This window comes from Egretta garzetta, unplaced genomic scaffold, assembly GCF_000687185.1.
Source record: "Egretta garzetta isolate BGI_Z169 unplaced genomic scaffold, ASM68718v1 scaffold143, whole genome shotgun sequence".
NCBI classification, from domain to species: Eukaryota; Metazoa; Chordata; class Aves; order Pelecaniformes; family Ardeidae; genus Egretta; species Egretta garzetta.
Window position 1 is genome coordinate 1,267,280 of NW_009259310.1, and position 15,462 is coordinate 1,282,741.

Consider the following 15,462-nt stretch of genomic DNA (forward strand, 5'->3'; position numbering starts at 1 on the left):
ATACGTGTGCTCTGGATGTGCTTCTCTCCTTTTAATGAAGCATAAGTGCATCAGACAGAGGTCAGCCTGTGAGAAGACACAGTGTGAACAGCTCCCCTGAGCAGAACACCTTGCAACCACGTTTAAGACTGATGAAAAGCTGCGGCTTCTTCCACTGACTCACTGGAGAAGGGGGCTGGCCAACCAGCTCTTCTCACCGACTTTCCATATTGCTCCATTTTGGGGCTTTAGGTTTTATTTTGCTTTTTCAGCTGCTAAGTGGAGTTTTTAAGTCTTTGGGAGAATCTCATCTACCAGACAATGCTGCACGTTTGCTTAGCACCCATCACTGGTGCAACTATAACCAAAGTTTGCCTTGGTTTGACAGTTACTCGGAGGGGGGAGAGGGCCAGTCAATCCCTCTCTTTGGTCATCACAGCAAGAAAGATCCAGATTTTTTGCCAAAACCACACTGTAAGAAGGGGAAGGGGAGATGGGCTGGGAGTTAAGGGTGGCTGCAGCCTTTCCGTTTGCACAACCTGCCTGCGTAGCCATGGTCCAGCTCACTGCTCTGCACAGCCTGGCATAAAACGGTTGCACAAATGACTGCATTTTTACCTCATTCTCAATTCCAGGGCTTTAAACCTATGCTAATTCTGCTTTGTCCACTTCCCCACCCTTAATGCCTTGCAGACAGACAACGCGATGAACCCGAGTTGGCAAATCCCGCAGAAATTATCAGCCTGTCCCTTAACAAAGGAGTGTTAGGGTTTCAAGCTTTCTTTTCAAAGGAATGCAAGCGCTTTGCACATTCGCCTGAGCATCAAAGAGCCTGTGAGCAACTCTCAGGCAAACAAAGCAAAAAGGTATAATGTGCCATTAGGAGAAAGAACTACAAATCCTGTCCCCAGCTCTGCCCATCAGCTGAGCTGCACAGTACACACTCTGCAGCCTCAAAAGCTGATCTTTCTTTGGATTCATCTTCCAGCCAAGTCTTCTTGCTGCAGGACACCTTGTGCTTTTCAGTGGGAACAGCAGCACAGCACAAACGCTTTGCAACTGGCACACATCTCACTTGGGGTTCTTGTTTGTAGTTCAAGACTAATTGTTTGTTACAGGTTTCTCTTGCCCTGCAAGTGCAAACAGATGTGTTACCATGGGCCCACCTGGTGGCTGGGCAGGCAGGATTTGTACAGGAGAAAAGAAAACCAGCAAGAAGAAAAGTTAGCCCTACAACCAACTCCTCCATTCGCAAAAGCCACTGCCAGAGAAGTAAGATGTCCAAGTGCCTCTGCCTTGGCAGCTCATCTTCAAGTGCTGCAACCCCTGCAGTTGTCGGTGGGGTTGCAGATGGCATCTTTTAAGCTATCCGTATGCAAAACTTATACTTAGGAGACTGTTTTTGCCCTGATGCCGAACGCTAGACTCGAGCTAAGGTCCTGTTTCTAGGCTGAAAAGAGCAAGACTGCATGCAGCAAGCTATCCTCAGTGACCTTGACCTAGGGAAGGTCTCTAGCATGCAAACTGTTCCCCTGTCTGAGCCCCATGGGAGCAAAGCTGTCAGTGTCCATCAGTGTCAAGGCATCTGCAAACAAAGCCTGAGAGACTGGGTTTGCCATTTCTCATGTCTTGGGACTCGCAACTTCTATTACACCCAGAAATGGGTGGGTGGGATCTTGGTTTAACATCTGTTCAAGAGCAGCACTTCCAAGAGGGCCCCCAGTCTCACCAGATACCAGAAAACACCCCTGGGCTGTTGAAGGGCTTCCGCCTCCAGCCTGCCTGCTCAGAGCTGCGCCAGTCCGTCCTCCCGAGATGCCGATGCTGCTCTGCTGCCGCGGTGACCGCAGTTCCAGAGCACGCTACTGGAAGCAGGAGAGACTACTTCAAAAATAAGAATTTGCTTCAATTTGCCTCCAGGATACAAGTCCCAGTGATGAAAAAAGCAGTTTGGCACCAGAAACTGGGAATTGTCCGAGAGGCACCAAACCTGACAGCCTGCAGAGATCCCGTCCAGCAGCCCATGGACCGTGCCTACAGGCGCTGGATGCAGCAGAGCACTGGCCGTGGCGGACAGCAGAGTGACTGAGAGGTTTTTGTGTTATGATGATCTCTAATTGCATTTGGGGTGAGACAGTAAGTGCGAACGTTTAAGGGCCCGCGGCCTTCATAGCCAGAAGGATTCAGCAACATAACAAGTAGTGTAATGCACTGTAGGTATTAAAAAGACATTCGTGCTACTAGAGGAAACCATTCCAAATAAAATGGGAAGATATTCTTTGCACTCAATCAGGAGCACTTACATTCAGAAGGATATTTGAGCCCATGCACTTCTCTAAGCTTCCTTCAAACCCCAGTTTGACAAAACTGATGATCTTTGTTCCCCTGAAAAATCATACACCTTGGTTTGTCCTTGGCCTTGTGAAGGTTATTTTCAGTGTGTGTTCTGAGAAACTTTTTTTTACAAAAAAGTTTAGGTACAAGGGTTCTCAATGGCAGCTGGCAGACCCTGGCAAGCTGGCTGGTGGCTCACAGACATCTGTGCTGTCACCGCTTGCTTGCTTTTCCATATGAGCAACTGCTGAGGCTCCCATGAGGATATTAATTAATCGCAAATGGGCTACTCTAGAACAAGGTTGAGAACCCCTGGTTTATGAAATTCATAGAGGAGCTAATTCATACAGGGAATTCAGAAAAGAAGTTATGCTGTAAAAAAAAAAAAAAATCCAATAAACATAATTACAGACATTTTCTGCCATGAAGCATTTCTCATAGTTTTAAATCAAACTAGCTAACAGGTTAAACTCAAAACTGGGAGTGGAGACAGAAGAGTAACTTTTGTTTTTTGGAAAAAAAAATGTACAGGAAATAGTCAAAAATAAAATAAGAAAAAACATCCTTAAAGTCTCCCTTCCTGATTTCTAAAGATACTGGTGTTCATAAAACACAGCTGCCCTGATCACGTGCACCGTGTGTCAAGAAGGCTGCAGACAAATGCCCTCAAGGTGTACAGTTATTCAAAGGAGCAAAGTCCAGTGCAGAACTGGTCTGTTCAATGTAGTCTGATTATCCATGGCAAGATGGCCCAGGGGACAAGAGGAAAGGTGGGGTGGAGGAGAAACAAAAGAAACTTCAAGTCACTTTAGATCTCAGCTGCCTGAAGACTTTAGAACATCAGCCTCCCATTGGTCTGCCCACTTGAAAACATTAGAAAGTCTGTCAAGTCCACACACTATCTATGGAAAGGAGCACGTTCCTGGCAGAGGGCTGTCTCTCTCACGTGCTCAGCTTTCCTTTCAAACTTTATTTTATATATATTTATATTTTTATATATATATAAAAAAGCACTTGGTTTCCAGGGGCATTCATAATGAGGTCCACAGTGTTTAGAACTTAAAATTCTTTTTCTTTGTTTGGAACAGTGTTTTAAAGTTTTGTTTTAATTAAAAGACAGTCTTAAAGCATGTTGGATTTCAAAAACATGAGTTTGTTCATGTCTTCTGGACTGAGTAGCCGTCTCCTTTTGATTAAGAGAGCCTGCTCACACATATTTACACATTCGCTTCTGGCACCAACAGCAGGCACTGCTAAGAGCCAAAAGGCTAGCTTGGCTAGTTTTGTATGCTTTTGGGTAACACACGACCAGTACTGAAACAGGTCAGGGGTGGCCTGGAAGAGAGGTTCTTGCAAATAATCATAGACTTCATTTTTCCCGAACCAATCTTCTTCCTGAGCTGCTGTGGCTTCCCCTGCTGCCCGAGGCTTCTTGGTTGAAGGTTCAAATTCTGTTTCTTCTGCCCAGGACTCTTTCACCTCATTGATCAACTCACAGACCTTGCCAATGATCTCTTCATGCTGGTATGGCGGGACGGGCCGCAGCTTCTGCTGAGGATCTAAGATCATGGCTACCTTGTGTGCCGAATGAACTTTGAAGTTCTCCTTCAGCGCCTCCAAGAAGAGGTGGCAGAGTTTGCTGACTACGCCAGCGTCGTTAGCTTTGGAAGTGAACAGTTTCTCCAGTTTGACGTAGGTGGGCAGTACCAGCTGCAAGGTGGGTCGGCTCTCATTGCTCAACTCAATCACCGCCTGTTTCACTGGAGCCAAAATGGCTGCCAGGTTGCTGAGCAGGTGTTTGTTCAGGTTTTGGATGAGGTTCATCTTCTTGGCCCTGCTGTAGAACTCACAGATCTGCTCGTAGCGCTCGTGGACGAGCAGGAGGGAATCGGTGACCGAGTTCCAGCATGGTGGGGGAGAGGTCTCTTCCAGGGAGCCAAATGTCTCCTTCGAGAGGCCCGTGGATCCTGCCAGATCTTCACAGACATTCAGGAGCTCGATCACTTCGTGCATATTGCGAGCCTGTAGTGTTCGCTTGTTCAGCACACTCTGCACTACTGAGTTCAAGGCACAGGCTGAACAACGCAAGCACATGCCTGCCTTGGAGAACGCAGAGGAATTGACTTTGCAGTCTGTGACGTACACCGTCCTGATCTCCGACATCACAAACTCCGAGAGCACGTTCTGTACCCAGTGGTGGATAAAATCACCATTATCTCTAATGTCTACGCCCTTAATTCCCAGGACGTAACTCTTGATGTGGTTGCCTTCCACCTGATAAGCTGTCAGGATGTAGCAAGAATCGGGGCCGATGCTCTGCGAGTGGCAAGTGACACCAATGCCAAGGCATGCATTGCTGCCCAGGGCGCAGGTGACTTTCACCTTCACTTGGTTGTACATCCGAGGCAAATGCTTCAGAGCCAGTGTGTTGAAATTGCCAAGGATTTCGGTGACAGAGAAGGCACCATAGCGAGCTCCACTATCCACCAGGGTCTGTGCTAGCTTGATGAATTCCTTCCCGCTCACCACGCTCAGAGCCCCAAGGTCAGTGCACATCACCCTCAGGAGCCTCTCGGCAATGTTCTGCCGCTCCTTCTCTGGGATCGCGCTGTTCCCTACCGAACCGCTCGCGGATGCTGCAGTGAAATAGAAGGAAGGAGAGAAAGCACCAGATGAGAATGGCTCCTCTGCAACGGGCGAGGGGAGGAAGTCACATAACAATTCCAAGAGAGGCCCAAAGAGGTGGAAGATGCCCAGATGATGGCAGAGACATCTCCAACCCTGGATTTCTTCCCCCAAGGGTTTCTGGACAGAGGAACCTCCAGGGACAGACCTTGCTCTTGCTTAGAGCAGCAAGGAGCTCATCTGCATGCCTTCCCTGGCGTGGCGACTGAGACAGAGCGCATGCTACCTGCTCACAATCCAGCACCTTAACCAGCGGCATCTCTGTGGTGTTCACTGAGGAACTCCCTAGGTAAGTTATAACCATGTGTGCTGTTTGCTATCCATATCTATGGGCTGGTGGTCAAAGCTTAGCCCAGCTGGAAAGCTGGACATCTTCCCATTTTTGTGATTTAAGCCTTTTCTTTGAGAGTTATTTTACAAGGAGTTGCTTTCTCCACCAGCTCAAACAATGCTGAAGCCCAAGTTTCCACTTCTTCCTCTGGACTCCAGTAACCCCACACTTCTTGTGGCTGATTTTGGGCAATGTGAATGCCATTTTTGGCCGTACCAGAACACAAAAGCACCATGTTTTTGTACCATCCTTCCCCCAGGCTGCTCAGCTCAAGTCCTTTGGAACCACTTTCCCACCACTTTACCTTCTCCTGTGGTGAAGCACAAGCTCACAGGATGAGTTGGGGATAAAGCTAGACACTGGCTGTGGGCCAGCACAGGGAATGGCGACTGGATTAATTTTTTAACCCCAGGCCAGGAAGTCTGATCTTGGATCAGAAGTTAACTTTTTCCAGGAGTTCCCAAATGCATCTTCCTTTCCTATTGCCTCCCCAGGGTTCCCAGTACTTTTTGCGTATGAGCGCTCCTGTAATGGGAGTGGGTGCTGTGCTCTGCAGGACAGTACATGAATTATGGATGAAATCAAGTGCAGTTAGGCGAGGGGCCTGTGCAATGCCCATCACTGCTTCACCCTCTCTGACAGCCACTTGTTCGAAGTGGACAGGTAAGCCTGGGATGGAAGAGCAAAGGCTGCTACGTACTGTTGTTGGCGTTATTTCTTTGGAGCTGTGGTTTCCACTTTTCTTCAACAACAGCTAAAGGTGATCTGGGCTGGCTAGAGGCAATATTGTTCTCGTTGTCAGCTGTGGGGCGAGAGACAGGGATGTGTTAGAAGCACAAGGTAATAATGCTTAAAGCACAAAGAAGGGGAAACAGCATCCATCTGCTTAGCAGTTACTTATGGTTCCCTTAACTAAGGTGACACCAATCTGCTCCGTTCTTTGTCGCTTTTAAGCAGGTTTCAGTGAGATGGCACAGTACCGTCAGAAACCCCAAAAATTGTCTTTGGACTTGCAACCCATCATCTCCCAAAATGTGGCTGAAATTACAGTGGCTTTTTCTGTGCATAAGTGACACTGATGCCATCAGCACACCTTGAGAAATTTCTCCAAATCAACTGAAGCTGCACACCAGGAGGACAAGTTCCTTACGAGCCTGACTCGTGCAATTTGCTGGCTTTCAAAATGAAAGCAGTTGTAATAAACATTTATCCTTCTTTTGTCTTACTACCTCTTTCTGCACCGCAGGTGGCTTCCCTTTCCTTTACTGTTAAGCACGTTGTTTTTCAAGCTATGCTCAACTCCTCTGTATCTAAGGATCTTATTACAACTTTCAGAAATGGTTTCCTCTCCCTGTAGAGAGAGGGCTAATATTCCCTCCAGCTGCTCCCTGCTGCCTCAGACTGGAAACAAAAGAAAAAAAATCCAAGTTTCTGGAGTGTGACCAAAGAGTGTTCCTCCCTATGGCTGCAAAGATACCAATTGCCCTAGGGGTCTTTGCAGTCATGCTTCCATTTCTCTGTATGTAACTGGGCTAAACACTTTGGCTGCCAACCTGATGGGATCTTTCATGGAAATGCAGCCAAGATCAGTAAATTCTGTATCATTTCCATGTCCTTTCCCCTCCTGTGCCCCAAGAACTTGTCCCCACCCTCTAGAGGAAATTTTCTAGTTCTTAGTATGCTTCACTACGAGACTGTCCTCTGAAATAAGCTGTGAAGCAACAATAAAGTGCACAATGAAGAGAGGTGAAAGAGGAAGGTGAAGGATGGAGAGACTCATGACCAGGCTGAACAGAAGGACGGATCTGAAAGACAAAACAGGTCCTTTACTCATCACAGCTGGACTCATCTCACCCAATTCTGGACATCTCTGTTACACATGCCTCTCTTCAAGGTGGCCCCTTGGGACTCCTTTTACACTCAGTGGTGCAAAACAGTGTGATTCATGCACCCAGACAGAACTAGATGCCTCTTGTATTAGAAGATCAATGCTCTGAACTTACCTGGAGTCAATGACTTCTTCTCCACTGATTATAAAGGGAGACCAAGCTGACCAGCTCAGGTGGCAGTATCTATAGCCAAGGCACACCAGCATGCAGTGAAAGGAATCCTGCCCCGGTATTCCAGGCAGCAGAACACGCACTAGAGGAATGCTTTATCAAGGCACATGCAGGCACTTTGCTCTGCAGCCCAGGTTGAGCAGTGGCCTGCCCATCAGAACAAACAGGAGAGGGCAAAGTTGCTCCCCTTCATGTGCGACAGTGGCCTGTGAGAGAAGGGAGAGCAACAAGGACCTAGAGACAAGCAATGATGTGATGCAACTCCAGTGCCCTTTTCCTTAGGAGCAAGTCCTCTCGAATTTGAGCAGCTCTGCATGTTAACTGCTGAGGCATTCACAAACCTTGCTGAAGAACAGCCACAGACTGCACTGTTGTTATTAGCTCTGGGCACTGCACTGGCCACAGACAGGATCAATAGCTAAGGGCAATTCAGGATAGACAGAACCAGGGTAGACTCTGGGACTGCCTCGAGGACTGTATGTGCCCAGGGAATTCACTGGTCGTAGCTGGTACCTGGGGAGCTCTGCCACACTCAGGGCTGCAGCCAGAGGTTGGTCTTTGCGGGTGTGGAAGAGATCTGAGGAGCAGGAGGTGCTCCAGTGGATGCCGGTGACGAGGTATGACACATCGCTTTTCCCCCTGCCTTTGCCTAGACCAGTTGCTCTCAAGCTAATGCCAACCACTGTCCTCAACTCCAAACAGCTGTGGGTAGGCAAAGGAAAATGCTGGATGTTGCCTACTAACTTTGCTCATGGCTCAGGCCTTCCTTGTCTTGGTGGGGAGCAGGACAAACCCTCTGTATTTCATCCCCCTAACTCTTTATCTAGTTCATAATAATAAGGGATTTATTATGTACAAATATCCACTAGCATTCAATATGGCAATAATAAGATTTGTGCATTTCAGCCTCACCTTCCTTATCAGGCAGTCTGTGAACTACACAGATCATAGTTCTTTAATTTCTTTTCATGCCTCCAATCCTTTAATCCAGGTTCAGCCTAGTCGTCCTTTTATTTTTTTAGCTCTAGATTGTAGGAAGGGCATTATATGGTAGCACTCGACCTGAACAAAGTACTCTAAAGAGAGTCAAAGCTGTATATTGTACAGTGTAATTACAGAACAAATTCCTTTGCCTGGTGTTCTGCTGTTCTATTTCTGCCTTTCAGCCTCCAATTTACATTCTAATTGCTTCTTCTCATTGTGTAGCTGCTTTATGGAGCTATAATTTCTCCTTATTACCTTCTAGCCTCCAGGCTCAGTCCTCTGAATGACTCAAGAGCCAGTATGTCCCTGTTTTTGCTCCTCGACGCCAGCAGCACGTTCCCTGTCTTCAGTCACTTGCAAGAGGGGCTCAGAGGATCCATCACATTCAGTTGGAAGAGATTATCCCTTTGCATCAGACGCGGTAAGCCAAACTGGACTCCTGAACACATTATCTGAGGGAGTATTTGACCCATATGGGCTTCTTGTATCTCTGCATCCCCATACGAAACATTCCTTGAGCCAGGCATATGGACTAGTATAAACGGCTACTATGCCAGTGTCCCCAGTATGTGAATCCTGTGCTACCAGTTCTGCTGACTAATGCAAGGTCTCTGCACCCCCAGACTTCAGAGATGTTGTGCCAATGCTGTTTCTTGGATATGGAAATCCCCAAGCTCTGACAGGCTAAAGGGCAACAAACGGCGACCAGAGTAACTGCAAGTGCTGTGTAAGCTCCACTGTTGCTCTGCTTAAGTACAATATCCAGTGTCGACACTCACCGAAGCCCCCTGTAGCTTTCACACCTCTTCATTTTGTTTTGCCCTCATCCCACAGTAGCAAATACCACGCCACTCGCCCCCAGCTGCATGGAGCTGGAGGAAAGGCTGCTGTTCCCTCCAGAGGAAGGGGCAGGAGCACAGGACTGGCAAGCACCACGCAGAGAGATGCCACAGGGGCTGCTTTCACGGGGGGCAGCCTCGGTGGCGCCAGGAGAAAGCACTTAAAGACGACATGGACAAGCTTGCTGGCACTGCACCTGCGAGACTTTTGGGGGGAAGCAGCCAAGCTGAAGACAGTGACTTACAAACAGAGCAGGGAGAGATGAGAAAATACAGAGTTTAACAAGCCTAATCCTGAGCTGGAGAGTGGGGATCTCTGCTGACATTACAGGAGTCAGATCACCAATACCTGCTCCCTCCAGCCCTGTTCTGTGTCCAAAGTAACCCAGGTGAGCAAGCCCAGAGGCCGCAGGTCATTGGTAAAGAAGAGAAAAGGAATCACAGAATCATTTGGCTGGAAAAACCCTTTAAGATCATCAAGCCCAACTGTTACCCTAACCCTGCCATCCCACCACTAAACCCTGGCCCTAAGCACCTCGTCTGCCCAGCTTTTAAATACCCCCAGGATGGGGACTCGACCCCTTCCCTGGGCAACCCCTTGCAGTGCTTGACAAACCTTTCAGGGAAGGAATTTTTCCCAATGTCCAACCTAACCCTGCCCTGGCACAACTTGAGGCCGTTTCCCCTCGTCCCATTACCCGTTCCCTGGGACCAGAGACCAACCCCCCCGCCCTGGCTCCCCCCTCCTGTCAGGCAGTTGTAGGGAGCCATAAGGGCTCCCCTCAGCCTCCTCTTCCCCAGGCTAAAGGAAGAAGCTGCAGCAGGATTAGCTTAAAATTTTCCACAGCTCACACCTTGCCAGTGAATTGCCATTCTCCCCTTCGACACCTCAGCCTTGGTCCCTCCTTTGCCACTCCTCTACTCAGTGTCGCCAAGAGCTATAACTGAAAATGCTGCGTTTCAGTACCAGAGACCAGAATATGGAACAGGGTGGTCAGGACGCAACTTGGAGGCGAGCAGAAACTGCCATGGACAAACAGCAAGAACAGACCCCAATGGCACAGAGCGATGGCAGCTACTACCCTGAGCAGAACTTTGCCGCTCCTCAGTGTAACAGCAAGTCCAATTACTCCTCATTAACCAGGTTATGCTCTAACAGAAAATAACGTCCACAAAACTCGTACGATCTTATAACAAATCACCCTAGATGTCTATTCATAACATTACGAAGATGATAAATAAAGTAGCTGCTGAACAACACTCAAAGCCTGCACTAAGATTTGCCAACAAGAACTGAACTGGAACTGAGGACCCACATGGATGAAGAAGTCAAAGGAGACTCAATAAAATTAAAATTAAAACTAAAACACAGAACAAGGTAAGAACTTTGATTAGAATTACTCTTACAGAATGGAAAATATGCTTTTCCTCAAGCCACTTGTCCTTCCGTGCCACTCTACTCAGGGATGACCTGTAAAGTGAGGGCAAATGCAAGCACTGAATGTGAATCTCAACAGAGCCGTGGTCTGTCGGAGAACACAGGTCTGTCAAAGGCAAATTTAATTTGTGAACCTGTGTTAACTCACTTGAATTTTCACTCAAGAGGAAAAAAAAAAAGAAAAGATTTCTGCCAATACAAAAAAAGTTTGATTTCTACATATTTGAATATTCTGAATGCTGTCTTTGAAACAGCTTTGGCTTTGAAATTTTAAAATAATCTCTTATGTATTGAGATAGATAACAAAAAAGGTGGCTTAGAAACAAAGTAGTGGAACCACTCCTCAGAATTTTCTTTGTAGGTAGATGAGACAGAAATGAACACAACTGATGAAATGGCAAATTCTTCTTCTGAGAACACATTTCAGTCCTTTGCAGAACTCCAGGAGACACAAGCACGGGAAAGGACTTGTGTAGGCAAAGGCTCTGCTGCCCTGCAAGCATCTGTGCTTTGTTTGCTTCAAGGAGAACTACCCTTTCTGCAGGAGGAGGGATTCAATCTGCTGTGGGAGTGACTCATTAATGCTTACGCAATAAGCATTCCCTGGATACCTCTGGATAAAGGGAATGAGTAGTTTGCTGTGCTCCATGCTAGTGTGGCACGTTTCTCTCTTCCCGTGGAAGGGAGGAATATTTATGATACACCCTGAGCCTTGCATTGCTGCAGCCACTGCTATGTGCTTCAGCCTTTGAGCATCTTTTTCGCTGCAGGTGAAATTACTGGGGCTTTGGAAACTGTGAGCACAGAAAGCTCTATTGACACACAACGGGGTCAACATCAGGCATCAGCGCAGAATTTAATTCTCCGCTTCAAGCGAGTCGAAGTGCCCAGCTTACCTGCATGGGACTGCATGTGCTCCAGGAGATTGTTATAAAACTGGAACTGGATTCCACAAGCTCCACAGGTGTAAGGCTCTGTTTGGGAGAAATCAGTTCAGAAGAATTATACAGAGTATGCAGGGAAGCAGCATATGTGCATACTTCAGTTTGTACAGCAGTGGGGCAGTGCCTTAGGGCCGGGTCCTTGTCACCTCAGCCCACGGGTGCGCATCACAGCAGCTCCTTAGAACTGAACCCGCAGGGCTCAGGCTGTGATTCGGGAAAGCGCTAGGGCATGTCACTGCTTCCTGGGCTGGAGTCAGGCATTTATCCACGTGCTTCACTTTACTGCCAGGAGAAGGCCTGGGGTGGCAGAGGGGCAGCTCGTTGCACTAAAGCGAAGCACCCGCCCGTGTGTGTACGGGGGATCTTGGTGAATCTGCACAAAGACTGGAGAGGCTACACACTGGCCAGGGTTTACTAGCTCATGCCTGCTGCAGGCTGCTTTAAGCATATCCTTGTTCTTTTTAAGCCTGAAAGCAAAGCATGGTGAATTAATTTTACATCCAGTTCTGTCAAATTCCAGTCTCTGCTGCCTTTCCTGAGTAAGACAAGGAGCATCAGGTTGTGAAAAACACTGTTGCTTACAAGCTGGGGCATGGAGAAGTGCCATGGGGGAACCCAGCTTGGGCTTCTTGTGCAGCGAGACTAGGGAATGGTGAGTGCCACTGGGCTCGGCGGCAGCAAGTCGCCGGGGTTAAGCAGAGGCGGAGGGGAAGAAGCACAGAAATCAGAGCTGTGCCGGAAGGCTGAGAGCAGAGCAGGAGAGCCATGTTGCCAGAGTAATATGGATGAGCTGGAGTCAGGAAAGAGCTGGGTGCAGATCCCACATGAGCTGAAAGATACGCTTAGTTCTGTTCTAACAAGTATGTTGAAAGTGCATTTTTCCACTGAATTAACCTAGCAGCAAATGTTTGCCATTGCTCGTTTACGCAGTATCAGCTGCGTACATTAGTTGACAGATGTAGGATCAAACTACAGTAGCTGAAATTGTTAACATTGCAGTTTGCTTCTATACCCCCAGATACACCAGCGCACTGCCACCATTTATGCTGTGGCATTTTGTTTTGTAACAGCAGAATGGACAAATGCAAGCATTTGGTATATAAACAACTTTGCATATAAATGCCTGGCAGACACAGAGTGCAAGGTCTATTGCTACAACACACCAGAAATCTGCATCTACATTCAAAGGGAAAACCATATTCTGCATCAGTGAAACTTAAGAAATCTACTGCACATAAGCAAAAGCACTGGCATCCAGGGTAGAAGAACCAAAATACAGGAAAGCACAAGCCTGACTTGTCTATAATCTGGAAGATGTCTGTATCTCAGGTAGCAAACCCCAGAATTCATCAGATGGCTACAGGAAGCTGCAAGGAAGAACATAAAAGAGACCAAAAGCGGTTCATATAATCTGTGCTGTAAGGTTAAACACCCTGCTGTGCCTTTCCCACAGAACCTCAGCCCTCTGAAAAGATAAACCCTGATCCATCTGGAGGGCTGGGCTCAATACTTTATTTAACTTACTCTGTTTTCTTGTGATGCTACTCCTGTGTTTTGCTGCAGCGAGGAAGTTTGGAAACACTGTACTGAGTAACTGTGCTTGTGAAAAAAAGCAGAGTTGACTTTGGCAGCTGAGTGGTGCAGCTAGAAATTTCAGGACTGGGAGAAGTAACGTGGACTGTCCGGTTCTGTTGAAATCATCACTAGTGAAATAGCCAGCTGTGGTAAAATGCCCCACCAGGTACAATGCAATCTCATTGTTCAGACCCCTTTTGTAATTACCAGAGAGGAGAAGACCCCGCATGGGTGCACACCATCCCTCTTGGATATGTATTCCACTGTCAGATGACTTGTGTTACAGATGCACCTATTTGCCTCTGCTGCTAATGGAGCCCAGACTGCTCAGACGGAAATGTCTCAAACTAAGTGGGTTGACTCCCCCGTTTTGAGTGTCGAAATTAACATTTGATTAATCTAATGAAAGAAGTCACACTGCAAAGAGCCTGCTGAATGCTGCTGGCAGATTCCTGGCAGGATGAGAAGAGCTCCGGTGCTGTAGCAGGACAGCTTACAAGCTACCACCCCTGTTCTTTGCCCTACTGCTTTGCTGGAGCCCCTTCCCCTACAACAACGTTGGGAGAACAGAACACGCTGCACATTCCGGGTGCTTCGGAGTCTGAAATTTAGATACGTCACACCGCGGTTCCCTGGGACACGTTCAAGTCTCCGTGTGCCATATAAACGTAAGCAGGCACATGCGTTCCCTTCTGCCATCTCTGCCTGTAGTAACCTTGGACAGAGAAAGTGGTGGCAGAGCAATCCACTCCTCACTGCTGCAGTCCAAGGACTCTTCTCTGCACCCGGACAAGTACACAAACCCCACGACTCCCCTAGAAGCAGGTTTCCACACAGCCACCAGAACACCTCTTCCCCTCCGCTCAGTTACAGGGCTCCTCACTGGGAAGCAAATCACTCACATACATCCAGCACTCTCTGAGCAGCATGTTTCTCACATTCATTCTTCTCTCCTGTTTCACTACACTCTCACATTCCCTCTTCAGCTTATGTTGTCTCACTGAGCTGCTTTACCTTCCTCCTGTTATATTCTCAGCTATTCTATCACCATAAAGCTGTGCTGTCTTTCCCCTAGCTCTCCCCTTGCCTGACTCCCCTCCACCCCTGACCAGTCTTTTCTGGGTTCTCTCCGTCTCTGTCCATCATGCAGTGACCATCAAGATTCTACAGTTCTTCATCGCAAGCTCCTTCCTCTGCCACTACAACATGCTGGGTACTCACACTCTGAAAGGTCTCTCATTTGGGATTCTTCTCAGAAAAATCCTGTTGATTTTCATCCCATTTCCAAAAGCTTCCCCTTCTGTTCTACTACAGAAATGTTCACCTCTGGAAACAAAACCACTGCCTACTTTCAAAAACTGATTTCGCATTCTGAAAACGCTAACATTTCCTAAATAGTTCTGAGACAAAGGTTCATAGAAGTCTCCAAGTTTGCCACAAACAAAAATGAGTTAAATTAAAACTAGGTGTAAAATTTAAATTCACCCAACAATTCAGAAGTCTTTTCCGGGGAGGAGGGAAGGCATGCTTGGGAGGATGTACAGAATCCCCATAGGAATGAATGAACTTGCTTTACTTCCCAGGGCTTTCTCAATCCTCATTCTCCCAAGATTTCAGCTTCTAAGCTCCTTATGCTCCACCACACAGAGAGCTGGGAACAGCCTGGAAGGAGGGTGGGATGCATCAGTGCTAGAACAGGGAGAGGGATCTGGACGGTGGAAAGAAAGGCAATCTGTATCTGAAACCAGGCAGAAGCCAGCCCTGGAAAAGAATTGCTCATCTGGACTGGTACGCACAGAGAGTAAATCCCCCTCCCTTTGATTTCTGCTTGCAACTTAAAGGTCGAGTTCACTGGAAAAGTTGTCAGAACTGCTCTGAACACCCCTGTGAGCCACACTTGTGCTCCTTTCTCCTTCCTGGGAGCACAACCCCTGCCACACCACTGCAGGACCTCTGCTTTTCCTTCCCCCAGGGGAATTTCAGCTCTTCTGGCTTAGACTGAGGTTTACAGCACCCAGAAGGGATCTGTTCTCCACCAGGTGGTCTGAACTCAGCAAGGGGCCCACAGGTCCTCCCATGGCTGCTCCAGTCAATGAGCCTCTCCCTTCCCTCTCGGCTTTGCTGCTGGCAGTACAAGGAGAGCTAGGACTCGTTTGTGTTGCCCACACCAACCCCCCCGAGAACACCTGTGCTCCCCAACAGCCCCAATTGTTTTGGGTGGCCAAGACAACACCTTATGTACAAGCAGAGCCGGAAGAGACGCCGCGCAGGAGATCCCAACAAGTGCGACGCA

At 47.8% G+C, this 15,462-nt stretch overlaps 1 protein-coding gene across 1 annotated transcript in view; it reads right to left on the reverse strand.

The window, feature by feature from the left end:
* Positions 1-6: 6 nt before the first annotated feature.
* Positions 7-15,462, reverse strand: part of ZNF618 (zinc finger protein 618) — a 96,566-nt gene continuing 81,110 nt past the window's right edge. Inside the window, exons 14-16 of the mRNA XM_035891875.1 lie at positions 11,547-11,624; positions 6,030-6,131; positions 7-4,949 (exon numbers count right to left, since the gene is read on the reverse strand). Of these exons, the coding sequence (XP_035747768.1) occupies positions 3,436-4,949; positions 6,030-6,131; positions 11,547-11,624 (1,694 nt within the window). The 3' untranslated portion in view covers positions 7-3,435. The remainder of the gene's footprint in view (positions 4,950-6,029; positions 6,132-11,546; positions 11,625-15,462) is intronic.